Genomic DNA, 25827 nt, shown 5'->3' with positions numbered 1-25827 from the left:
CTTTTATCAGCCACAGATGTGTCACTTTACTTCACTGAAGTATTGGGAGAAGTTTTGGGCTCCTCGTTTAAGAAAGGATGTGTTGACACTGAAGAGGGTTCAGAGGAGGTTCACAAGAATGTTTCTGGGAATGAAAGGATTATCATATGAGCAGCATTTGACAGCTCTTGGCCTGTACTCATTGGAATTTAGGAGAATGAGGGGGGACTCTCATTGAAACATTGCAAATGTTGAAAGGCGTGGATAGATGTTGTTAATTTATCCTGGCAGAGATTACACCAGAAAATCATACTGCAACCCAATTGTCACATTTGGAGCAAATGGCCAGTGCTAACTATGCTATTTCTGAGCCAGGGTTCAGGTTCAAAATGAAGGTTTGATCATTCAGGGCAAAAGTCTGAGCTGACAAGAAATCTGTTATTCCAGAGAATAGTAAGTCTGATATATTCTAGCTGATAGACCTTTGGCTATGAAGGGCATTATTGGGATCTCTTCTGGGGAAAGTCTAATCTGTACAAAAAGGACAGGCTGCGCCTGGCTGGCAGGTTTGCTGGAGCTATTGGGGAGAGTTGAAAGGGGGATGGGAACCAGAATGTGAAGGCAGAGAATAGGGCAGAAAGTAAAAAACAACGATGCAATGTATTGTGTGTTTGTGAGGAAGTGCAAGCAGGAGATGAAGCATAAATGTAGTGAGTTGGTTTGAAATGTGTCTATTTTGATGCAAGGAGTATTAGGAATAAAGGAGATTAACTTAGAGCATGGATCAGTACATGAAATTATGATGTTGTGGCTGTTACAGGGACTTGGCTGATGCAAAGACAGGATTTGCTGATTCGGGTACCATATAACCATAACCATATAACCATTTACGGAGCGGAAACAGGCCATGTTGGCCTTTCGAGTCCGCATCAGTTCACTGATTTTGTGCAGGTTTATATGTTTTAAAAGGGATAAAATGGGAGGGAGGGAGGTAGCAATACTGGTCACAGCTGTAGAAAGGGAAAATGCTGTGCTGTCTATTGAGTCAGTGTGGGTGGAAGTCAGACATAGGAAGGGGGAGTAGGGGGTACTACTTTTGACCATGTTAAGAACCCGAGTTGTTCAAAGCATTGAGAGCTCAAATGGCTGGGGCAGGGTGATAGGTCTGCATTCATGGCTTCGGGAGCTCAGATGAGCAGGCGGCTGGGGCTAGGAGAGGGTCTGTGCCCAGGATGTCGGAAGCTCTGGTGTTTGGGTGACCGGGGTGACTGTTCGCAGTCAGGCCATCGGGAGCTTGGATGGGATGGCAGTAAGGGCTAAAAATAGGGGGCTTGACTTTTATACGGGTCATGCAGAAAATACATGATTTTTGGGTGGTTGACTATTACACAGGGTCGATTATTATACGAATATATACAGCAGTCCTTGGGACACTGAGGAACAAATAAGCAAGAAGATTTACTTTATTCATCATCATTCTTCATTTGCACTTTTCTTCTTTCAGACAACCTCAAGCTCTCACCTGGCCAAAGCCAAATGATTATCAAGTTAACAATGAGAAAGAAAGCCCAATCACCTGATGTAACCCTTGCAGCCACTTAGTAGAATGATCCACTTCTAAACTTGACTGTCTATGGCCACAGCTGTCTGAGGTTATCCTATACTTCCAGTTAGCTGACACCCATCAAAGTTCCTTCATTTCGAGAGCAATGGAAAATGTTTCTGTCGATTGATTGTTTTTATGAAGTTTGGAAGTATAAATGTGGTTTGGAAAATAATATTGATTTTTCTGGCATACTGTGGAATTGGACAATAGGGCACAAAGATGATCAGCTTCAGAGAAAGGGTAAAATATGGCATCTTGTGAAAATGGGTTCTGAAAAAGTATTTATTGAATTAAGCATTTTACCTATGGGACTGTCATCAATGCCTCTGCCTTTTCTCCTGCTCTCAAGGTTATTAAAATGATTGATCTTGTCCATGTGGCCTTTTCTGTGAGTCCTATCATCTTAAAGTTGCACAAATTCAAGTTTCTTGTCATTTGACTACATATACACAAGTAAATAAAATATTTCTCCAGACAACAGTGCATCCATAATACATGTATCATACAAAACACGTAAAACAAAATATTTTCACAATATTTAAATAAACTATTATTCAATTTTAATAAAATATGATTCATAGTTAATATACTTCAAAGGGACCAAAATGGTGACAGGGAATTATCAAATAATCACACAGCCTGAAGGAAAAAGCTATTGCTTACTCTGGCAATCCTCCTGATGCTCCTGTACCTCCTTCGTGATGGAAGTCAAAGAAATTGTAGAATAGATGGTAGGAACCCTCAACAATGTTTTGGGTGCTCTGTATTCAATGCTCCCAGAAAATGTCACAAATAGGGATATATCCAGTGATGATCTCAGCATTTTTCACAATCCCTCATTTGCAATGTTTCAATGAGAGTCCCCCCTCATTCTCCTAAATTCCAATGAGTACAGGCCAAGAGCTGTCAAATGCTGCTCATATGATAATCCTTTCATTCCCAGAAACATTCTTGTGAACCTCTTCTGAACCCTCTTCAGTGTCAACACATCCTTTCTTAAACGAGGAGCCCAAAACTTCTCCCAATACTTCAGTGAAGTAAAGTGACACATCTGTGGCTGATAAAAGCCAAAGTAGAAGTAAGGTCTTGTAGCTTCCCTATCACACAATGAGGTAACCAGACAGGATACTCTCAATTGTGTTCCTGTATAAAGTTATTAAAATGGGGCAGGCAGCCTTGTATTCCTGGACCCCCTAAAAAATGTCATTGCTGCTGTGTCTTCCTGACTAATAAGATATTGAGGGTCCAGGATAGATCATCCATTATGTGCACACCAAGGAACTTTGTGTTCTTCACTCTCTCCATAGCAGGGACCCCCACCCTCCCAAAGTCCACAATTATCTCCTTTGTCTTTCCCCCCACTTGAAAACTTTATATGGGCATTAATGGTTCAACATAGAAGGCTCATCCTTAAGGTTAAGGCACTTGAAATTCAAGACGAGCAGGCTAAATGTTCTCAATATTTGCTTAATGATAGGAGGCAGAGAGTAATGGTGGAAGGATATTTTTCTTATTGGAAGTCTGTCAGCACTTTTAAAATCCATCTCTTACTTCTATTCCCATTTTCCTTTCCTAGTTCCTCTCTTGGCTGATTCATAATTCTCACTTTGTACTGTGCCCTCTCCTTCAAACCTACTTCAACCTTTCCTCAAAAGAACTCCAGATCTTTCTGCCCTACAAAATAACTGCCCCATCTCCAAATTTCCTCTGTCTTTAAATAATTTCATTAAATTGTGCCCATATACAGAAAACATCTAATTTTGAATCCTTTTAATTAGGCTTTGCCTTGCCAAAATATATAATAGTTCTGATCTAACCTGCTAGTGGCATCATATGTCATTGAAACAAAGGCGAGGTAACCCCCTCCACGTCCCCTTGACCTACCAAAATACATTTGTTCACTCCGTCCTCCCCACCAATATTATCTAACCCAGTGGTTCTCAACCTTTTCCTTTCCACTCACATACCACCTTGTATGACTTTCTTCTTGACCTCGTCAGTCATGATTGATTTCCCTGTCAATTTTCCTTCCTTGACTTGAAACTGAATAAAAAATCTGGACATTTTATTTACTGCATGAAACCCAAACAGCTGAGCAGAATCTTTACATCAGTGGTCCTTAACCTTTTTCTTTCCACTCTTATACCACCTTAAGTATTCCCTATGCCATAGGTGCACTGTGATTAGTGAGGCATTGCTTAAGGTGACATGTGGGCGGAAAGAAAAAGTTTGAAAACCACTGTTTTAATCATAACTAATTGACTCATTATGTGCATGGTTTCATTAACTTCAAAGGAAATGGGCCAATGACAATTTTTCTCAAGCAAAGTATTTCAGTGTCAACTGAGTCGAGAGCAATGATTCGCAACCTTCCCTTTCCCACTCACATACCACCTTAAGCAATCCCTTACCAATCACAGAGCACCGATGGCATAGGGATTACTTAAAGTGGGATGTGAGTGGAAAGAAAAAGGTTGAGAACCACTGATCTAACCTGTCTGGTTCTATTTTCATTGAGTTGGTCTTTCAGAGATTCAAGATCCATGGCTTTTTCTGTCACCATGACACTATTACCACTGATGTTTTTACACCTATTTTGCATCAGTGTGTGGTCTTACAGTATCATTATCTGAAAGTAGTCCACCATTTCCAAATGCATACAAGTAGTCATCAGTTTTACCTCACCACCACTTGGCATCCTCCCCACAACACTACCCCACCCCCACCCCAACTGAATCATCACGAAATTGGAAAACTCTTTATCCACCAGCCAACAACAGATGAACAGAATTTTCCTCCAACCGTCAAGATTGAAACTATTGTCTTCAGCCTAATGTGACAAATTCTATTTCCAAATGATAAACACAATTCCATCTCACAGTAGCTAGTTGAAACTGAAAAAATTGTTTTAACTTTGTCGTGCACAAGTCCATTTTGAATTTTGGATAGAATATGAATGTCATTAGTAAAACTGTCAGACATGGGTAAGTTGTTGGTTCTATTAACTTGCTTACCTAAACCTCGAACTTCTTTATCCAGAGCTGAAGAAGTCCAACAAAAACAAGAGAAAGCATGTACCATCTCCATATTTCCACCCCAGGCAGCAGTCTGGCTCATCAGCTACCTCAAAATCCACCAAAATAATTGAAAGCAAAACATCTTCGATCCCATGGGACTTCCTAAGAAGATAAAGCAAAATCACCAAAATTAATTTAAAGGTAAAGGTTTCATTATTGTCACATAATACATTTTTTAGGAATGTAACATACATGAAATTCTTTCACTTTGTCTACCATAAGACAAACAGAGTCTACAGCCACTTTGTCCAGCGCCCCTCAAAGAAATAAAGCACCAATAAGGAACAAACTCACAAACCCTGGTTTAAAAGACCAGTGCTCTAACCACTGAGCTGTCAGAGCAAATAATAATTACAGGAAAGACATTGCTCCACCTACTCATGCTCAATGGCTACATGACGTTATGTCATGTTTAAATTTAGAGAAAATTAGATGCTCAATTTTCGATTTGAATTTAAATTTTCAAACACTGTGTGGTGAGCTGCTGTACACTCATTGATCTGGCTCTGCCCCATCCTGTGATTGTATCTGTGGCTCCTCCCTCTTAACCCTGTATAAAGGCTCCACACTATAACCCCTCCCCAGAAAGCCTGGAACGCAGCACAGGATGACTTTCAAGTTTATTGGAAATAAAAGGCTAGAGTTCTACCACTTTATCTTTTTTCCTTCCCCAGGAAGTCCACATCAGGGACCACCCTTCCATCCTGGTTGACGTCCCCAGGGCTGGACCTGCTACAGAAGCACATGAGGGACCATAAAATTGACCCACTGGTCAAAAGTGTCCAGCTCCTTCATGCAAACTCCCAATACACGTACATCACCTACCCAGATGGACACGAGGAAACTTTCCATCCGGGACCTCATGCATGTGAGGACACCCAAAGAGCAAGCCCACCAAACTTCACCCTCCCTTCCCACAGACACACACTACATACCATGGCACACTCATCCCACCCCTGCCCCAGTCACTCCGGTCGAGTCACCACGCCCCCAGCAGATCAACACAGCACTGGAGGTCCAGGACGAAACAATGGCTCCAGCTACAGCAGAGCAACTGACTCTCCACTGGTCACAACAAAAGATCAGGCTGCCGACAGACTTACCCACTCAGACCTTTGTAAGACTTTGTGCCCCACGTCATCCTGCTGGACAAAATAAAAAAAATACTCATTAATCTGGCTCTGCCCTTGTCCTGTGATATACCCATGGCTCCTCCCTCTTGATCCTGTATAAAGGCTCCAACATCATAACCCCTCCCCAGAAAGCCTGGGTCACAGCACAGGATGATCTTCAAGTTTATTGTAAATATCATTCTATAACTCTACTCTTTTGAGTTATTGATAGCACATCTCAATGTGGGGACCCTTTTTGAATTACTTTCATAATCTTTGATTTGGTATTAATGCAGAGGTGTTGACTAATAAGGAATTTCTTTTCCATCTCCTTGCCAAACAGCTTTGGTTTTTTTTTGGTAGTGAATTTTCTTTTCATAATAAAATAATAATTTGTTTGATTGAGAATGCAGGGTACCTTGGATGAAATGGTATGATCTAAGTAAAATGATTTTTTTTAATATGTATTCTTATGCACTCTATATTTTTTGAGGTGGAATTTCAATTTCAATACAAAAATATTGAAAAAGAAATAATGATTGCAACCAGCTACAGAATCTTTTTTAAAACATATTTTTACAAATTATGACTGAAATTACAGCAATGTTTCATAATTAAAGCACTGTCATTTCTCCAGTAATATGCAGCAGCTGATATAGTGCAGAATAAAATTTATTTATGGAAAGCTAATTGCATTCATTTACAGATCTGCAGTGTCAAGGGTACATGCCAACAGACTAGTGGTGTCATTGCATGCTCGTCTAAACACTCCCTCAAGGATGACTGCTTCTGTTGCAGTTCCACGGATTGTCAATTGGCAGAAGAGTCCTCTGCCACAGGGAAGTAGGTGGTGTTTGTATTAAAGCATATGTCAATAGGCCTGCTGAGTGTATTCAAAAGTCACTGGCCTCTCGGTTTAAATAATTGTAAAGGTGGCAGAAATAGAAACAACTCAAAGACCCTTAATGGTAGAGAAGATGGGAAAAAGATGGATGGGACAAAAGTGTTGGTCTAAGGGCAAATTACGCTCAACGATAAAAAATTTTGCTTCCTGAACATCTTTGAGTGTATTTTATGGATTTTGGGCTGCTGGTCAAAAAAAATTACCTTAAAACTTTCCTATCCCGTACTGTTTTTTTAGATACAACCTATTTTTGTGATTTCCTGTCATATTTTAAGTCTACTTCAAGCATACAAAACCATGAAGTACAACATGTCATTTAAAAATTAATTTTCTACATTTGCACTTGGACTTCTTCCCTGCTGATCTTGGTGCAGTCAGTGACGAACATGGTGAAAAGTTCCACCTGGACGTGACCATGAAAAAGTGGTATCAGGGCAACTGGAATCCATCAATGCTGGCTGACTATGGTTGACACAAGAGGCATTAGATGCTGAGTACAAATGAAAATCAGTGGCAAAATATTTTTTGGTCAACTGAACTAATGCAGTAAGTCAGCATCATAATGCACAGAGTCAATATGGATAGGCTTTTCTTTTACAGGGTAGGTGAGATACAAACCAGAGGCTGTGGGTTAAGAGTGAAAGGGGAAAAGTTCAGGGTGAACATGAGGGGGGAACTTCACACAGAGAGTGTTGGGAGTGTGGAACATGTGGTGAATGTGGGCTCAATTTTAACATTTAACAAGAATTTGGACAAGTTGTTATTGAATGAAGATCTACCGGGACCAATGCCTAAAGAGGGTGCACAAAATCAGTGAACCGGTGTGGACTCGCAAGGCCAACATGGCCTGTTTCCGCTCCGTAAATGGTTATATGGTTATATGGTTAAGTACATGGATGGGAGAGGTATGGAGGGCTATGGACTGGGTGCAGGTTAGTGGGACTAGGCAAAAAAATGGTTCACCACAGACTAGAAGAGCCGAATGGGCCTGTTTCTGTGTTATAATGTTCTATGGTTCTAAACATGCTAAAATTAATGTTAAAAGTGTTTCCATACATGAAATTAATAAATCATTATACAATAAGTATTAAAACTAAAGAATATTTCATTCATTACATGATGGTTATAACCCCTTCATTCCCTCCCACTCTTGAAAAATAATATATGCATATGAAAAGTTATATAGAGTATAAAAAGTTTTTTTAAATTAATATAGTATCTTGAATTGGCCAGAGTATTGCCCCCCCCCCCCTCCCAACAGATTGGAACTCAACAGATTTTATGTAATCATTTTCATTTTAACATATTTATACCAAAGGTTTGTGTATATGGGCTCCAAATTTGCAAAAATATAGGGTATTTATTTTGCAAATTATATGTCATTTTTCTCTGAAGGCTTTGGATTTCTGCATTCCATCTTCCAAGTCACTGCAATACACTTCCTTGCTAATGCCAATGCTATTTTAACAAATTTCGTTTGATATGTTGACAATTTTAGTTTGAGTCTTGTTCCTTCTGTTTCCCAAAAGAAATAAATCTAGGTTTAATAGAAATAATGTGCCTGAAATTTGTTCTAAAGTTTTGCAAATCCACTCAAAGGTTTTACCTTAGGACGTGACCATGTTGAATGAAAAAGAGTACCTATCTCTTCACCACATCCAAAGCATTGATCTGATATATCTGATTTCATTCTATTCAGTTTCTTCAGTGTTAAATATAGCTGATGTAAAAAAAATGATATTGAATTAATCTATATCTTACATTAATAGTGTTTGTCATGCTATCTTGACAAAGATATAACCATCTTTGCTTCCAATTTCCAACATGATACAGAACTGCAAATCTGAAATTATCTTTGTGTTCAGTATTTTTTCAGGAAGCAAACCTTTTGAAAAAAAATACAGTCCAGTGTTATTGAATTTATCTGGTTCATAAGTGAATTTAGAAAGAGATACCAGAAACAAAGGAACTTAATATTAGGGGGGTGGGAGAGAGTGAGAGAGAGAGAGAGAGAGAGAGAGAGAACAAAATAAAACAAAATCTGTGCCATCCAGAGCTGTAGGAAAGGCCAAGCATGTCAGGCTGTGCTATTAGATGAAGAAAAATGAAATCACCATTAGAAATTAATGACCTACAGTGGAAAAGGAGCAGCAGACATGTTTTGGGAGGAGTGAGAATTCACATATTTAAACATGACTAAAGGTTATCAGTATTCAGTTGTGTACTTTTAAAATTAAACATTGTTTCTTCAGAGTGGTTCCTGAAAGTGCTTTTGGATCATAAATCTAGCCTCCTGCAAAAAAATGTTTAGCATCACTTTGTGGATAGCAATATAAAATAACACTACATTGGATGTATGGGCACAAGTTTGGGATGGTGTGGCATGAGAGAGGTGATAATTAAAACAAGATCATAGAAAATCAGGATCTCCAGGAAGAGTGGTAATAATGGTTTGCTGTAAATAGGATTTTTGATATATTATCATTGCAGCCTTCACTGTTTGAATGTCTTCAATAAATTACATGTTTAGTAATTTTGTTTGTTACTTATCAGCAATATAGAAGAGCCTTCAGTTGCAAAATTCTTTCAAATTTTGGCAGTGGAGTCGCCAAGGATGATCAGGATCCCCATCCAGCCTTCCCCACCATTCAATATGATCGTGACTAATCTACTTATTATTTGTGCCAGATCCCCATATCCTTCCATTGTTATCTATCTCCATCTTAAATATATACACCCTCTGGGGCAGGTTGTGGGGCTATGGAGGTTACTGGGGTGCTGGAGGCAGTGGTACCAGAGGAGATGGCTGGATCATGAGACAAATGATTGTGCTGTTGTTGGGGGTAGTTGAGATGCCAGAGCTCATTCTCCATAGCAAAACCAAACCAATAAGAATGGTAAAAACACAATGCTAGAGAAAATTAGCAGGGCAAACAGTGTGCCCTTCAAAAAGCTATGAACAAAATGGTGGGGGAAGGGGGACAGAGGGGAGGAATACAGTCCCACAGACAAGAGATAATAGATGGATAAAGTGGGGGGGAGATGGGAAGGACACATCAACAGACAAGGTGTTTTGTTGAGAAAGTGTCAGGTTCAGTGGGTTCAAAGAGAGATGAGTCTGGATATAAAGGTTTGCAATCAAACGTAACTTTATTAACACAACAATTAATAAATCAGCATGGGAACACAATGCACACAATTTATAAGGGAGCATGGGGAAAAAAATCATAATGGGAATAAAGTAAACAAGCACAATAAAGAACATGGGAAAATTTGTGACAGGAAACAAATCACACACGATAAGCAGGGGTTAGACTCTCCCTCCCAGACCTCTGAATTAGAGGAGGTGGATCTGGTACCATTGTACCTGCAGGGGTATACATATGCTCTCAGACCCCTGATCAGTTGAGAGTGGCTGTTCTACTGCCAGTATTAATTAATAGCAATTTAAGCAATAGCAATCTCACACCTCAGGTTCAGTGCAGTGTGCACCTTGCCTACAACCCATCCAAGTGACATCTACAGTGGCAACCTAGCATAGAGCGGTGTCTGGGACTATCACCTCAAGACAGAGAGGGAGAATATCCTCTATGCTGGTGCCAAATGCAGGGCTCTAGCCAATAAGGACGCTAGGTAATTTAAACCAGCCAATGGCAAGGTGTGCACTGACTGGTGGTTTGAGTCAAATCTTAACTGACACTCCACCTACAAACTGTAACTTTGAGTGAAACAAAAAGTACACCATGTACTGACAGGTGATATGACTTCCAAATGAGTTTCATACAGGGAGGCCACGCCTCCCCCACAGACAAGGGCAGGGGAATGGCTAGGGATGGCAGAGGTGGGAAGTAAGCTCGCAGAACCCAGAGAAGTCAGTGTTAATGCCATTAGGTTGGAGAGTGTCCAGACAATGTGGACAGAGGGAATGTGCTCAGCAAAGCAATCTCCCAGTCTGTATCCAGTCTCTCCAAGGATTGTCCACCTCTTCTGGTTTGTCCGATCAGATATTCATAACTTCATTCAGTCCAATGTGTCTCACTAATGGCAGTGATAATGATATTGTTCCTGCATTGTGAAAATAGTGGAATATTCAGATGATCTTTTGAATTATTCATGAGAATCCTGATGGTCACGTCCCAAACTTTACTTTGAGAAGAGGAAAATAGCTGTGTTGGATATCTGTTAATAGAGAGCAGCCATTGCACATTAACTAAATAGCCTATCTAGGTCATTGGTATCCTATGCCGTAGGTGCTCTGTGGTTAGTAAGGGATTACTTAAGGTGGTATGTAAGTAGAAAAAAAAGAGTGAGAACCATTGGTCTAGGTTGGTCAAAATTTTGCCCCATTGGCATTCAGACAACTGGAGAGCAGATTCTGGTGCATGAGGATATTGCATATATGTCAACACAAACACCTTCCTGCATGATTTATTCCCTATCAAAACTACAGACATACATTCTTTCAAAAATATACTTTATTCAGAATAAATTATTTTACACAAAAACTGTTCAAGAATTTTTACATTCATTGTGTCAATCATATCTATACATTCTCATCATTGTAAATTGTACATTCTTCTCTTAATACTGTACAGTTACCACCACTGTGGCAGCTTGTTGTTTCTCCCTCCTCTATTGGTTGAGGAGCTTCTCCCCAGTCTCAGCCCCTCAGTGCCCAGTAATGGGAGGTTTCTAGACTGTGGTTCTTCCCCTCATGCCTTCGCGTTAGTATGTCCCTCAGCTAGGGTGGCCATTGAAAAGGAGGACATGGTCAACATACCACAGGTGAACGGTGACCCTACTTTATCCCAGTGAAATTCCCAGGAATTCAGGACCTCCCTGGCCTTTTACACCACGGCCCAAATTCACAGGAATTTGCCTTCCACAGCAATTTTTTTGGGAGGGGTCTTTCCCCCCCCCCACCGCCATCCATCAGTCACTAGCCCGCCTGCTTGTGAGCCAGCTCCCTCCTCCAATGCGCTTCAGCACGTCACAACGGCGGCACAATGCTGGATGAATGACCAACTTTGTTTCCCATAATCCCTCACTCACCTGGAACCTCTAGGAAATCCAGCTGTGTGACAGATTACGGTAAATGAGGACAGCTATTCATCCCGCATTGTGCTGCCATCACGATGTGCTGAAGCGGCCCGCTGTTTCAGGCGGTAGGTATTGTGACAGAGTATATAGATATGTATTTGGGAGATAAATTGGGAGAGGTTTGTTAGAGTAGGTCACATACAAACACTTTAAAACAGATCTTGGATGAAATATTGGAGCTCTGCCCCATGCTAGTCATTTCAGCTCCACAGCTTTTGCAAGAGTTTTGAAGAATGCTCAAGAGACTTCACTAATGGATTGTTGTTTGCAAAAGGCAACAGATGAAAGATCTTGTTGGAGTCGCAGATTGTCTAGAAGAGAACTTTGTTGTTTGAGAAGGTCATGCAGTTTTGCAAGTAGGGAGAGTAAAACAGGCTTTCTCTCAAAGAGAGAGAGTCACGAAAGGTTTGGGATTAGATAAATTTCAACTTGCTTTTGTATATTTAGCTTTATCTGTCACGAAAAAATGTATTGCTGGTACGTGGAAAGATACAAATATGATTGATATTAATAGATGGCATAACGAGATGAAATATTGTTTAATAATGGAAAAAATTACATATGTTTCACGTGATAATTATAGTTTTTTTTATTAATAAGTGGTTGTTATACTCAGAATAATTACATTTCAATTTATGTTGATTAGATCTTAATATGTACGTTTAATTTTTCCTTAATATTTTTTCTTTTTTCTTTCTTTATGGTTCTCCTTAGGAGAGTTGGCTGAAGGGGGGGAGGTTCTTTTCTTTTCTTTTCTATATATAAAAAAATAACGTTCATGTTTATGGTTAATTGTTGTATATGCTATGTACTATTTGGTTTTTGAACGAATAAATAAAGTTTATAAAAAAAAGAGAGTCACTCACAGAGATCATTCTACAGGGTTAAAGTTAGCACGAGCACCTGGGACTGGAACAGGACAAGCTGGCAAGCCCCATTTTGGAAGTCTGCCTGGTCAAAGCCCTTGTGGTTCATGGAAGAGGAGAGAACTGGCTGTCTAATGTTTCATTTAGAATAAGAGAAAATGTTACGAGCCCAAAGGACCAGAAAACCCAGCAGCAATAGACATTCACCAAGACAAGTGGTTTTTAAAACAAAAGTTATTTTTAATCAACTTTAAACATGAAAACAGAATCAAACTTTAACTTATCTCTATACTTAACTAATCTAAATTAACCCCCCTTCTAACTCTAAGCGCGTGTGTAATTGTGTGTAAATTTCAGAAAAATTCTTTGGTTCACAGTTCAATCTCACTACTCCTTCTTCCAAGTTCTCTGGATCCAGGCAATTCTAATACTGTGCACAGCATTTAACATGTACAAAGTTTACCAGGCTTCGGTGCTCGAAAGGTAAATGTTTACCACTCAGGAAGGTTCTTATAGGGTTTGCAGAGAGAGATTTGTTGTTCCAGGATTTCCACAACTGAGGTACCACCATTAGTCACCTCAATGTCTCACTGATGAAACTTGCCCCATCACGGTTTTCAAGATGGTAACCTCTTTCTTTCAGGCCATCATAGAGTTCCCTTCTGATCCTCTTATTCCAAGAAAAACATCACACAGATAGCACTTCCAGCCATCCTCTGCTCTGGAATTTTCTGTTTCCAACCAGTTCTTCCTGGCTTGTTTCATCCGTGATTGTTCAGTCTCTTTTCAGTGTCACACACAGTAGCTGGGAGAGCTTGTTAATTTGTCTCTTTCTCTTCAACTGAACTGTCAAAAAGCCCATGTGACTCTCTCACTTGCAAAATCCCCACCTTCTTCAGCAAACAACAGGAGTTCTTCTCCTTGGTCAAGATGTTGTCTTAGGTAAACAAAACCCAGGACTCTGTCAAAACCCTTGAAATGAGCTTCCAACAGCCAGAGTGTCTCCAGTCTATTCACTTCATGACATTATTTCAATTAACACCTACTTGTGAAATGTGCTTAGCATTCTCCATTCTTTCTGCAATGTTATTGAATATGAATTCTTCAGTCTTTCAAATAAGATCTCTTTTAAAATGTGTGTAACCTTACTCAAAATCTTACCAAAATTCTCCCAAATATTTATAATCCATTACAAAACAAAAAGGTATTCTGTGATGACCTGAAAGAAAGAGGTTATCATTTGAGGGAACAAGTTTCTTCGGCAAAACATTGAAGTGGCTTATGGAAGTAAATTTACAACAAATCTCTCTCTAAACCGACAAGAGCCTTCCTGAGCGGTAACCATTTACCTTTCAAGCACCAAAGCCTGGTAAACTTCATACATGTTAAATTCTGTGCCCAGCTTGAGAATTGCCTGCAACCAGTGAACTCGAAGGAATGAGAAGTGAGATTGGACTGTGAACCAAAGAACTTTTCTGAACTTGCACACACATACATGTGCACTTAGAATTAGAAGGGGGTTAAGTAAGACAACAGTGATTCTACTTTCATGTTTAACGATAATTAAAAGCAAATTTTGCTGAAGTAACCACTTGCATTTGGTGAATATCTATTGCTGCTGGGTTTTGGGGTCCTCTGGGCTCAGAACAGTATCTTTTAATTTTAACCAGCACAGCGGCGACATGACAAGGCTTCCCCTACTTAGCCATTTGCCTTTTCACATCGCTGGGCGAGGGTGGTCCAGGAAAGTTTCCTGGGCTCGTGGACAGCGGAGAGATAAAGAGAATGAGTAGAGTGGATCATTACACCATACCTTCCACGGCAACATCTGCCAACTGACCCAACGGAGCACCAGTGGTTGGCACCCCAGCCCGGCTCAGCCCGCGCAATGCTTCCTGGGTATTGTAGTTCCCGCTCTCCACCGGAACAGGAAGCGATGGTCGATCGTCTCTCCTTGAAAGGTTCGGGTGCGAGTCCAGTACGTACATTCGAATGGTCGTCGCGGCCGCTGAGCGTTCGGGTGGCCACCTGGAGCCTGCGCGAGTTGTGGCAGCAGCGCGGCCATGGCCCGTTCTTCCGTGCGCCGGTCTGAGCGGATCGTGTGTGGTGAACTCCGTTTGAATGCCCCGCCCCGAGCTCCCGCTGCTTTGCACTGCGCCGGGATGGCCCGCTCCGAGCCGGAGCTCCCCTCACTCGGGGCGAACCCACGGGACTGGCTGCTCCTCTTCGGGACGACGTGAAGGGGAAGATCTCCTTCCATTTCACTTTAAGCTGTTTTATTCCGGCTAATCTCGAGAGCAACATTCTAACATTTGCCAGCTACTTATTAGAATTAACCTGCCTTTTTTTGCAATTGAACAGTGCACAATATTTCCAAAAGTGACACATGATAAACTGGTTGAAGTCGAAACACAAAGCTGGAGAAACTCAGCAGGTCCTTTAGATAGCAAAGGCAAAGACCAGCATGTATCTTGCTGAGCACTGTGATTTTTTATTCTGCATGGACAAGGATTTGGGATGAATGCAAGTTGCATTTGTTTCTTTTCCCCACCTCCCACCACTTTTTGAACTAGCCCCTAACTAGTTCATATAGCATTTCCAATGCCTTTCATTTTAAAGATAGCTGCAAAGAAAATTTCATTTCAATTTGCTGAAAAAAGGCTGATCTATTATGACAGGAATTCTGTCATTACACCATTGGTAATACCCATTACATTTAAAGGGAAAAATAATTGACAACAGACTTCCATAATCTGCTATCCCATTGGAGATCATGGTGGTTCAGCACCTAGTTCATTAGATGCCAATTGCTGGGCTCCCTTCCCCTCTGGGTTTGTGCCCAGGTTCCCATGCTTAATGAAACTCACCAGGAATCTGTTTTCCCCCCATTTTCTCTCACTACCATGAAACTCGTCTGCTTCTGTTTCCTACACTCCCTTTAGAATCATCTAGTTCTTCTTTCCTGTGCTCCTCCTTATTTACTAAGCTCGCTGGAAAATTTATGTGCCACTTTTTTTAAAAGTTAATTGAAAGTGTTGAGGATAACATTCAACAGTTCAGAAAATGTGCCACTCTGGTACTGACAACATTTTGACCATTAATGGAGTTCTAGTAAATATAGTAATTTGCAATATTTTGGTGCATTTTCACCAAAAAAAATTTCTGCCATTTGTCTAGGATGATGCAGGACATGTGTTACACCACAGCAAAAATATACGAAGTGCATTTGGTGTGGTGCATATTTAACTCTCTCTTTATCTGACTACAGTGTACTTACCTAGCCCCCTCCCTTTCTTCAGAGGTAATGACCGATAATAGAAGAAGCAACTGCTTGCAATTTTTTCACCCCCTGTCCACACTATAAATATTAGGTGAATGGAGAAGGCAAGAATAGTCCCATTGGATCTTTTAATATTCATCTCCAATTATTGAGACAAGACAGATGAAAATCTCAGTTTATTATTAGAAGTGAACCAGAATTTGTTTCATGTTTATATTTCTGGTCCATTAGAAACCTTTGGTGTTATGATCTAAGTTGTCACATAAATCACTGATATAAACAAATCTTTGACAATTCACTAACAGAGAACCTTTTTACCAATCCAGCCTTTCCAAATATCATTGCTCTGTGTGAAATACTGTAGGAATGTTTATTTGACATTTGTCATGAATCATAAGTGAGCAGAATGTTTTTATTTCATTTACTCTAGTCATAAGCCAAAGAATTTGTCCAGCTCGATCGAAAACAGTGATTCTTGCCAATCAAACATGACCAAAAAGTGCAAATTGTACGCTCTTACAGTTAATTTTAAGTTAACGCATCCAAAAAATGCACCATCATCAGAAATCAGGCAGCATCCATGGGTAAAAATGGTCAGTCAAATGTTTGCTGGTCACTCCTTGGTCAAGACTAAAGTAGGTTGATATCAAGGGGGATAAGGGAAGGAGGAAGAAGCTGGGGAGGGAACTAAAAGATAAAGGGTATTTCACAGAAGGTGGGAAAAGTGATTTTGTTTAATGCATGAAATGTAAAATATTTGCTCAAATGTTGTGTTTCTCATAGTTTGAATTTTCTTCTGATTCCATATCTATCAGGTGAACCAAATGTAATTTTGAGCTTAAGTTTTCCTTTTTGATCAAGTGGCCAAAATATTTTGACAGACATGAATTTTGATGAAGAATTGATGCCCAGGCAATTGCCTGTGGATGACTGGGATACCGCTGAAGACTTCGACCCTACCGTGCCACCAAGAACACCCCAAGAATATTTAAAAAGAGTCCAGTAAGTGGGAAAAGTATTTGAATTAAAATCAATTATTTGAACTAATCAAAGGTGCCAAAAAGTTAAATTGAAAGACCAGTAAAGGGTGTTTTACATTGCAAAGAGGTGCACTTTAAGTGTAATTGCTGTACAATAGTGTAATATCTACTTTCCATCAGGAGACTAATGTTCTTGCCATGCACCATTCATCAACCAAATATGGTTCCCTTGAAAAACGTAGGCTTTTTTCTCATAATTGATCCATGACTTGGGAGATCAGACATGTCTGATATTTTTTAATTTAAAAGACAAAAAAGTCAATCTTTCACTTTTCAAATGGAACATTGATATTTCAAATATCAAATATGTTCACTCTATTAAATATTGTTCACATTCCACAAATTTGTATGATATTTGTAAATAAATCTAAATGATAGGCTTTATCAATTTACCATTCTTATCCAAACAGATAAAAGCACAATCAGGAATGTATTAGAATATGGATTACATGTCACACTGATGGAGGAATTTCCTGCTTCTCATCCTCAGAGTTGAATCCGACCTCATTATGTATAGCAGCAATCTTGAAAAACAATGAGAAACAGAAGAAATAACCTATTTCAAATTTCTCACTAGGTTACTAGGTTGATGCTGTAAAATTGTTAGAGAACAGCGAGAACATAGATAATGGATATTCAGCTGAAAGCATGGAAATGGTGAATAGAAATGATAAAAGTGTTAGTTTTGTTTTATTTGCAGTTTATGGTTATGAATTGTAATTCAGAAGTTCTCTCTAAATTTTCAGGATTGAAGCATCAAGATGTCCTGATGTTGTGGTGGCAAAAATCGATCCAAGAAAGTTAAAAAGCCATCAAACAGTAAATGTTTCAGTAAGTACATGAAAATCACAATATTTTCCTGGCTACTTTTATTTCTAGACTATCACTCAATGCTACCGAAATTAGTAGAAAAATAAGATTGACTGAAAATTATACCTTTGCAATGGACCGCAATCATAAAGAGAAACCAAACCAAAATTTGCTTAATTTTGGTGGAAAATCTTGTAATTTTCAGTCACATTTATGTAATATTGAAGTTGGCATGCAAGTTTATTGGATATGATGGACTGCTTAAATGCCACTGTTTAAAAATATAAATTAGTTTCTCAGTTAACATATCACTAGACCTATAACCATTAAAATACATTAATAATTTGTGTACAGTAAAACCCCTGTATCTAGAATTCAGATAATCGGCAACTGGCAAAAAGAATTGAGGAAAATAAATTTTAAAATAAATAAAAATTTAGATTTTTTTAAATTGTATAAATAAATGTTATCTGAAGTAACACATAAAACTTTGGTATAGACGGGAGCAAATATTCAGCCATTAGAGTTCCTTAGCCATGCCCAACCCACAACAGCTATTTGAATAAAGTTGTGTTTGAATAAAATGGCATCGCCATGGATGAAAAACTCCCTTAAAATGTCTCCTTATCCCTGTTTAGTAACAGTCTTTATCTTTAGTAAGACTTTATATGTAAACTTGGGGGAGGGGGCTTAATTATGATATTATTGTTCATCTTTCAGGCAGCTCCGTGGAGAAGGAGCCTACGGATGCAACGATGGTTAAATGTTTTCAAATAATATGTCTGAATATAAAGTAAAATGTCTAAGGTTTATGTATTCATGTAAATGAAGTTTTAATTTAAATTTTTAAGTTTAGACATACAGCATGGTAACAGGCCATTTCTGCTCATGAGTCTGTGCCACCCAATTTATACCCAATTAACCTACACCCCTGGTATGTTTCAAACAGTGGGAGGAATCCGGAGCTCCCGGGGAAAACCCACACAGAAATGGGGAAAACTTACAAACCTCTTACAGACAGCACGGGATTCAAACCCCATTCCTGATTGCTTGCTCTGTAAAGGCATTGCACTTACAGCTATGCCAACCATGCCACCCTAGTTTGTTCATTGTAAATACAGTGTAGTAATTTTGTCTTTTAAACTATTCTTAGTGCAGGTGTATTAGTTAGGCATTGTAAAAGTGAGTTTCAAGCAACATAAAACTCAATTATCCGGCATCTACCAATCTCTGTAGATGCCGAATACCAGAGGTTTTACTGTATTTGGAAGGATTCCTTCTCTCAGTTTCTCTGTCTCCGCCATATCTGTTCCCAAGGTGAGGTCTTCCACTCCAGATCTTCCGAAATGTCTGCCTTCTTCCACAAACGTGGCTTCCCCTCCACCAATATCAACACAGCCCTCACCTGGATCCCCTCCACTTCCCACTCATCTGCCCTGGCTCCCTCTGCCCCCAGACACAACAAACATAGAATCCCCCTCATCCTCACCTACCACCCTATTACCCTACTACAGGATCCCACCACCAGGCTCATTTGTCCTTCTCCCTCAGCTTTCCGCCAGGACTGCTCCCTCCGTAATTCCATCGTCCACTCATCCCTCCCCACCTATTACCTATTTACCGCCCCCCCCCCCCCCCCCCCCCCATTACCATAGGAGGTGCAACACTTGCACCCACACCTCCACTCTCACCACGGTCCGGGGCCGGAAACAGGCTTTTCATGTGAAGCAACACTTCATTTTATAACCACAGGACTTATTTACTGCATTTGGTGCTCTCTTTGTGGCCTTCTCTACATCGGAGAGACCAGTTACAGATTGGGAGATTGCTTCGCTGAATGCCTGCTCTCTGTCCGCAACAACAGCAACCTCCCAGTAGCCAACCATTTCAATTCTGAGTCACAATCCTGGACTCGTATGTCTGTCCAGGGCCTTATGTACTATCCCACCCTGACCACCTGCAGATTGGAGGAACAATACCTTATTTTCCGTCTGGGCACTCTCCAGCCAGATAGCATTAACATTGAAATCTGTGCTTTCTGCTAAACTTGCTTGTCTTTTCTTTCCCCTCCCCATCCTGTCTTTTCAGTTTTCCCCTCCCTTCCCCTTACCCACTCAACCATCCCTCCTGCCCCTCATTGCTGCTGTTCTCTCCCTCCTCTCTCCATCTATCATCTCCTGCCTTTGCCTTCCCCCCCCCCCACCTTTTTGTTTGGACGCCTGCCGGCATTCTCTCATACCTTGATGAAGGGCTCAAGCCCAAAACGTTGGTTATGTATTTTTACCTTTATTAATAAAGGACCTGCCGAGCTTCTCCGGCATTTTGCGTTTTTACTTCAACTACAGTGTCTACAGATTTTTGTAAATTATGTTTTACTGTATTTGCTGTTTATGCACAAATTTTTGATCTTCAAAGATAAATATTTGTTATAAGAGTGCTTATGGCTTAAGAAGATAACGTAAAATAAAAATGTTTCCCTTTTGCGAAGAATTTTAGCAAATTCTTGTTTATCTGAATCTAGCAATTCCTTTGAAGTTTGGTTGGGCCTTACAAAGAATAGTTACCAATTTTGCAAATACCTAATATACTTGGGAATGGTCTAATATGTTTTGAATATCCATGCAAGCTTAAAGGATTACAGAAAATAAAATACACATTTTGTCCAATGTGCTTGACTAATTACATTTACAAAGTATGTAGGGTGTAGTTGCTCATGAATATACTTTTATTTATGTGGTTAGCTATGGTAATATTGTATAGAGTTGACAATTTATCACAGTTAATGAATGCAACATATCATTTGTTTTTATTCTGGTCCTGGACTTATGCAAAGGACTCTTGGACAGAATTTATCCCAGGGTCCTCTTCGCTCCTACACTTACTTTCAGAAGCACCCAGCTCTCACACATCCAGTCATCTGCATAATATGGAACCCAAATCTTTATGAATTTCAGCTTCCAAGACAATTTACACTTTTGACAAGTTTTATGTGATACTGAGCCAATCTTTTCATCCTTACTCTGATTCAATCAACAATGATTGTCCATAAATTAACAGAATGGTATAAACAAGGAGGCTTACAACTGCCAAACTTTAAAAATTATTATAGAGCCGCACAATTAAGATACCTATCAGATTTTTATCAAACAAGGGAAAAGCCAGATTGGACTAGATTAGAATTAGATAAAATAGGGGAAAAGATACCTGAACATATATTATATAAATGGGATGAAAAATTGGTACAATATAGAAGTTCTCCAGTATTACATCATCTACTCAATATTTGGAAGATTCATGTAGAAAGAAATAAAACAAATTATCAATTACCAAAACTAATATTGACGCAAAACAAGTTACTCCCTTTTACAATAGATAACCTTTCCTTTAGAGAATGAGAGAAAAAAGGGATCAAAAGAATAGAAAATTGTTTTTCAGGAAATAAATTATTATCCTTTGAACAAATGAAAGATAAATACAATATAACTCAAGATACAGTGCTGGCATATTACCAATTGAGATCCTACTTGAAGGACAAATTAGGAAGCAGTCTGAGTTTACCAGAGGGAAGTAACTTTGAATATGTGATTACAGATACAATGATAATCAAAAGATTTATAACAAATATGTATATTAAACTGCAAGAAAAGGAGAATGAGGAAACAAATGGTAAAACTAAACAAAAATGGGAGCAAGATTTAAATATAAAGATAAAAAAGGAAACATGGGAGAAGTTATGTTCTGGAACGATGAAAAATACAATAAATACGAGGTTACGTATGATACAATATAACTGGATACACAGGCTATACATTACACCTCAAAAGTTAAATAAATGGGACCCAACAGTATCTGATAGATGTTTTCGATGTAAAAAAGAAATGGGAACAACAATTCATGCAATCTGGACATGTGAGAAAGTAGAAAAATTTTGGGAAGATCTAAACCAAATATTAAATAAAATTACAGAAAACAATATACCAAAGAATCCAGAGATCTTCCTCCTAAGTAACATAAAAAAACAAAGAATTTGGAATTGATTTGGAGGATGCACAAAAAAGATTTGTTAAGATAGCTCTAGCCGTAGCAAAAAAATGTATTATGTCAACCTGGAAATCGGAAGATAATTTGAAAATACAACAATGGTATATAGAAATGAATAAATGTATTCCATTAGAAAAAATAACATATAGTTTAAGAAATAATATTGAAATATTTGAACAAATATGGGAGCCTTACATGAAACACAATAGCGAAAACCTACCGGGGACATTCACTACCTAAATTAACGAAAGGAGAAGGAAATGAAAAGAATTGACTCAGTTGAATTTCTTGTTTATTTTTTGTGAATGACAACATTGTTTGACTGGTTTAATGTATCCTAGATTTTGTACTTTAAATGGACGGGAGGGGGGAGGTAGGGAGGGTGGGATGGGAGGAGGGAGGGGGGGGGAGAAAATGGCACTGTATATATTTGAAAAGGAAAAAGTATGTATCATGGTTAATGTGGTTTAAGGTGTGAAAAATAAAAAAAATTTAAAAAAACAAAAAAAAAATGATTGTCCAACAATGCTGAATCTTATTGATGAAAACAAAACCCCCACCTGCTTTTACCAATTGACATCGAGTAAGCAAAATGGGGAAAGCATTTTGTGACAGTGGGTGTAATAATAGAAGTTCTGGCTGTGCAATCTGTCCAATTGCACTGTCAGCTTTAACAAGCATTGAGTAAAAAAAATACAGTAACTGGTATTTGAAAAATGTTAGCTTTTACAATCTTGAGCATAGTCAAGTAGCTGCAACAAGTTCCTGTGAACTAAGTATAAATTTGACCCCAAAACATTCTTAAAACCATGCAGTCAGAATTGTGATTTGGCACTGATTACATTTGCAACTTTTTTTAATCCTTTATACTCTATTCAAATTAGACCTCCTACCAGGCACAAAAGGTTCCGAATGCTGCAAAATATTTAGCAGATGATCAAAGTGCTCTCTGTACATCTGTCTTTTGTGATTTTTAATAAAATCTCAATGGAACTAGTTCCAGCATAGCATGAAGCTGATCTCCTACCCAGTAACTGCCTTTTTTTGCGGCTGTAGAAATTGAGTTAATTTATCTTCATCTGCGTTTAAAGTACAGATATATTCCAACTCTCGAGTCATTGAATGTTTGAATGTATTGTCATTTAATTTATGTATTTTAGCTGTCAGGATGTCAACCCGCCCCTGCAGGATTTTCTCCCAGCCTCCGGTGGCAGCAACAGCAAGTAGCAAATTTTTCCATCCTTCGACGGGTAAAAGTATTTGTTTCTATAATTTATTGGGGAAGTCAGTGGTAAAAAGCATTATAGGGCAAAGCCAAATTAATTTGCTGGCCAACATATATTATTACATTTAAGATCCTTACAATTAATATTTTTAAATCTAATGGTTAGGATTTTTTAATATTGAATTTCCTTTTTAAACACCGAATTACATTTAGTGACGAATATTCAAATACTCATATTAGCTCTATAATCCCATGGTATTGCATATTAAGTTCTAATTATAAAGTGCCTGTATGTTGGTATATCTCCAGGTTACGACTGCATGACTTATGGACCTGTACGTACAGCAAGCTCCCATTATTATTATTAAATTCAAAAGTCCAGTGTATGCACAAACATTTGTTCCTATAATTGGTAGAAGCAGTTTCATCTCTCTCCACTTCTAGTCATTGTTCTTTTTTACCAGTCTTGTGAGCTTCGAATGCTACTCATTGGAATATTGTGGAGGTATGGTTAGCATATTGAGTGATTTGTGTGTTTTCCTACTTATGAACAAAATCAACTGATGGACAGAAGTGAAAATGTAATGCATTCATCATTCAAGAACAGCCTGTAAAAATAATAATGATTTAGCAAAGTATAATCTCTCACAGATGTACTAGATTAAAAAATATACCCAAGAAGATGCTCAAAAAACAATTTCAAAAATAACATTTATGCACATGAATTATAGCCATTGGGATATGTTTATGTTAATTTATGGAGTACTACAATAATTTGAATGGCTGAAGAATGAGCAAGGAATACAAAATGTAGCTTCAAACCTCTGTGCTTGCTATATGCTAACTAGAAAATATAATTTTTAGTACAGTCTACAGCTACTTTAGTATATTTTTCCATTTTTATTCATAATTTCTCCTGCAATACAATGTTTTAGTTTTAGGATATTGATGTTCATTTTTTTTCCAGAGTATAGACAAACACAGAGATCATTGGAAGACACAGCCTTTGGACAGTAATGTGTTGCTGGTACGTAGATTTATAGGTGAGCAAAAATAAAGCATTGGCCTTGTTCTTGATGGTGTCTTCAAACTGAAGTGTTACTCAGCTAGATTTTGAGTTATAATTTCAGCAAAATAATCCGCTTTATTAAATAAAGATTCAAATCAGATCAGCAAGGATTTTGTGGTTGATGGCTCTCTGATGACATATGGCATTGATCTACATTTGTTCAATGCCTGGACAGCTTCCTGAACTGCTGAGTATTTCCATTATTTTCTTCTTTCATGTTAGCACCTTCAGTTCATTGTTTATCAGTTAAGAAATAAGTAGCGGTTAGTGCAACATCTTTACAGCGCCAGCAATCAGGACTTGGGTTCGAATCCCACGCTGTCAATAAGGAGTTTCCACATTCTCCCAGTGTATGCATGGGTTTCCTCCCTCCATTCAAAACGTTCCAGGGGTGTAGGTTAATTGGGTGTAAATTGGGCAGACCGGACTCGTGAGCCAAAATGGCCTGCATATGTCTAAATTTAAACTTTACATTTAAAAAATTTTAAATAACGTAATAAAATCTTTTAAAAATAATTAAAAATAAAAATTACTGCAAATATCTTTGGCTTGGCTTCGCGGACGAAGATTTATGGAGGGGGTAAATGTCCACGTCAGCTGCAGGCTCGTTTGTGGCTGACAAGTCCGATGCGGGACAGGCAGACACGGTAGCAGCGGTTGCAGGGGAAAATTGGTGGGTTGGGGTTGGGTGTTGGGTTTTTCCTCCTTTGCCTTTTGTCAGTGAGGTGAAAATGACCATATTGCCTTTGAAGGCAGAGAAGAGACCAGATGGTGAGTACTGATGCAGGGTCTCGATCTGAAATATGACCTCCTTTTGCATCCACAGGTGCTGTTTGACTGCTGAGTTCCTCCAGCAGTTTATTTTTGCACCCTTTTGCTTTCCTTTCTTAGGTTTTTAAAACCTCCGCTGAAATTAAAAAGGACATCGGGTGTATCTGCAGTACCCTCCATTATTGATTAATTGCTTTGATTCCTCATCTAAGCTTACTTGTGAAGACCAGCCGTTTGGATGAAGTATTGGAGATTGACTGGCATCCATTATGATTTTTACACAGACCACAGGATTTTACCGTTAAGAAGAGTCAACTATATCCCGGCATTGGTCATTCACACAGGAACAACCAAAACTGCAAATCTCCATTTCTGTCCATGATTTTAGAAATCATATCGGCATTCTGCGAACAAAAGGGGTTGAACGTGTAACTCAACAGTGTCGGCACCTGCGTCTATTGTCACGTATAACATGTTGTATTTGACAGCATGTTAGGCCCTCTTGTTTTTCCCAAAAAAAAGCTCAAAAATATTCCCCCAGTTTTATATATCAGGTTGAAATTAGGGTGATAAAGGTGACAATGCCGACAGTAAAACTGTCAGTCTCCGCACTTGTCATTGTGTTGAGAAAGTGTCAGGTCCGTGAGAGTTGAGTCTGGACCAAAGGGTTTGCTATCAAATGTTACTTTTATTAAAACACAGCAATTAATAGAAGAGTGTGAGAATAAAGAATATACACGCACATGGGGGAAAATTCCGCACAATTTAATAAGATATACGTGCACAATGTATATGAGAGCATGGGAAAATACACAGTCAATGATTTAGGAAGGCTGGAGGTGTGGGCTGAGGAATGGCTGATGGAATTTAATACAGATAAATGTGAGGTGCTACATTTTGGAAAGGCAAATTTAAATAGGTCATATACATTGAATAGTAGACAATTG

General features: G+C 38.9%; 1 protein-coding gene and 1 long non-coding RNA gene across 7 annotated transcripts in view; one reads left to right on the top strand and one right to left on the bottom strand.

Moving 5' to 3' along the window:
• Positions 1 to 4605: 4605 nt before the first annotated feature.
• LOC138752353 (uncharacterized) lies at positions 4606 to 8537 on the bottom strand. Its single transcript, XR_011350550.1, has 3 exons — positions 8440 to 8537; positions 5766 to 5807; positions 4606 to 4764 (listed from the first exon to the last, which is right to left on the bottom strand). It is a non-coding gene; the product is annotated as an uncharacterized lncRNA (long non-coding RNA).
• A 6032-nt stretch (positions 8538 to 14569) lies between these two features.
• The window catches only part of gemin2 (gem (nuclear organelle) associated protein 2), a 37013-nt gene continuing 25755 nt past the window's right edge, over positions 14570 to 25827 (top strand). For 2 of the 6 annotated variants that reach the window (XR_011351302.1, XM_069916854.1), the window contains exons 1-5: positions 14630 to 14730; positions 16806 to 16926; positions 17711 to 17795; positions 22976 to 23065; positions 24008 to 24067. Coding sequence is in view for 5 of the 6 variants with exons in the window: in XM_069916854.1 (XP_069772955.1) it covers positions 14637 to 14730; positions 16806 to 16926; positions 17711 to 17795; positions 22976 to 23065; positions 24008 to 24067 (450 nt within the window). In the remaining variant the exon portion in view is untranslated. The other 4 variants (XM_069916857.1, XM_069916856.1, XM_069916855.1 and 1 more) reach the window with 4 other exon arrangements.

Source organism: Narcine bancroftii, chromosome 2 (assembly GCF_036971445.1).
Source record: "Narcine bancroftii isolate sNarBan1 chromosome 2, sNarBan1.hap1, whole genome shotgun sequence".
In the NCBI taxonomy this organism is placed as follows: domain Eukaryota; kingdom Metazoa; phylum Chordata; class Chondrichthyes; order Torpediniformes; family Narcinidae; genus Narcine; species Narcine bancroftii.
This window is presented reverse-complemented; position numbering and strand designations above follow the sequence as displayed.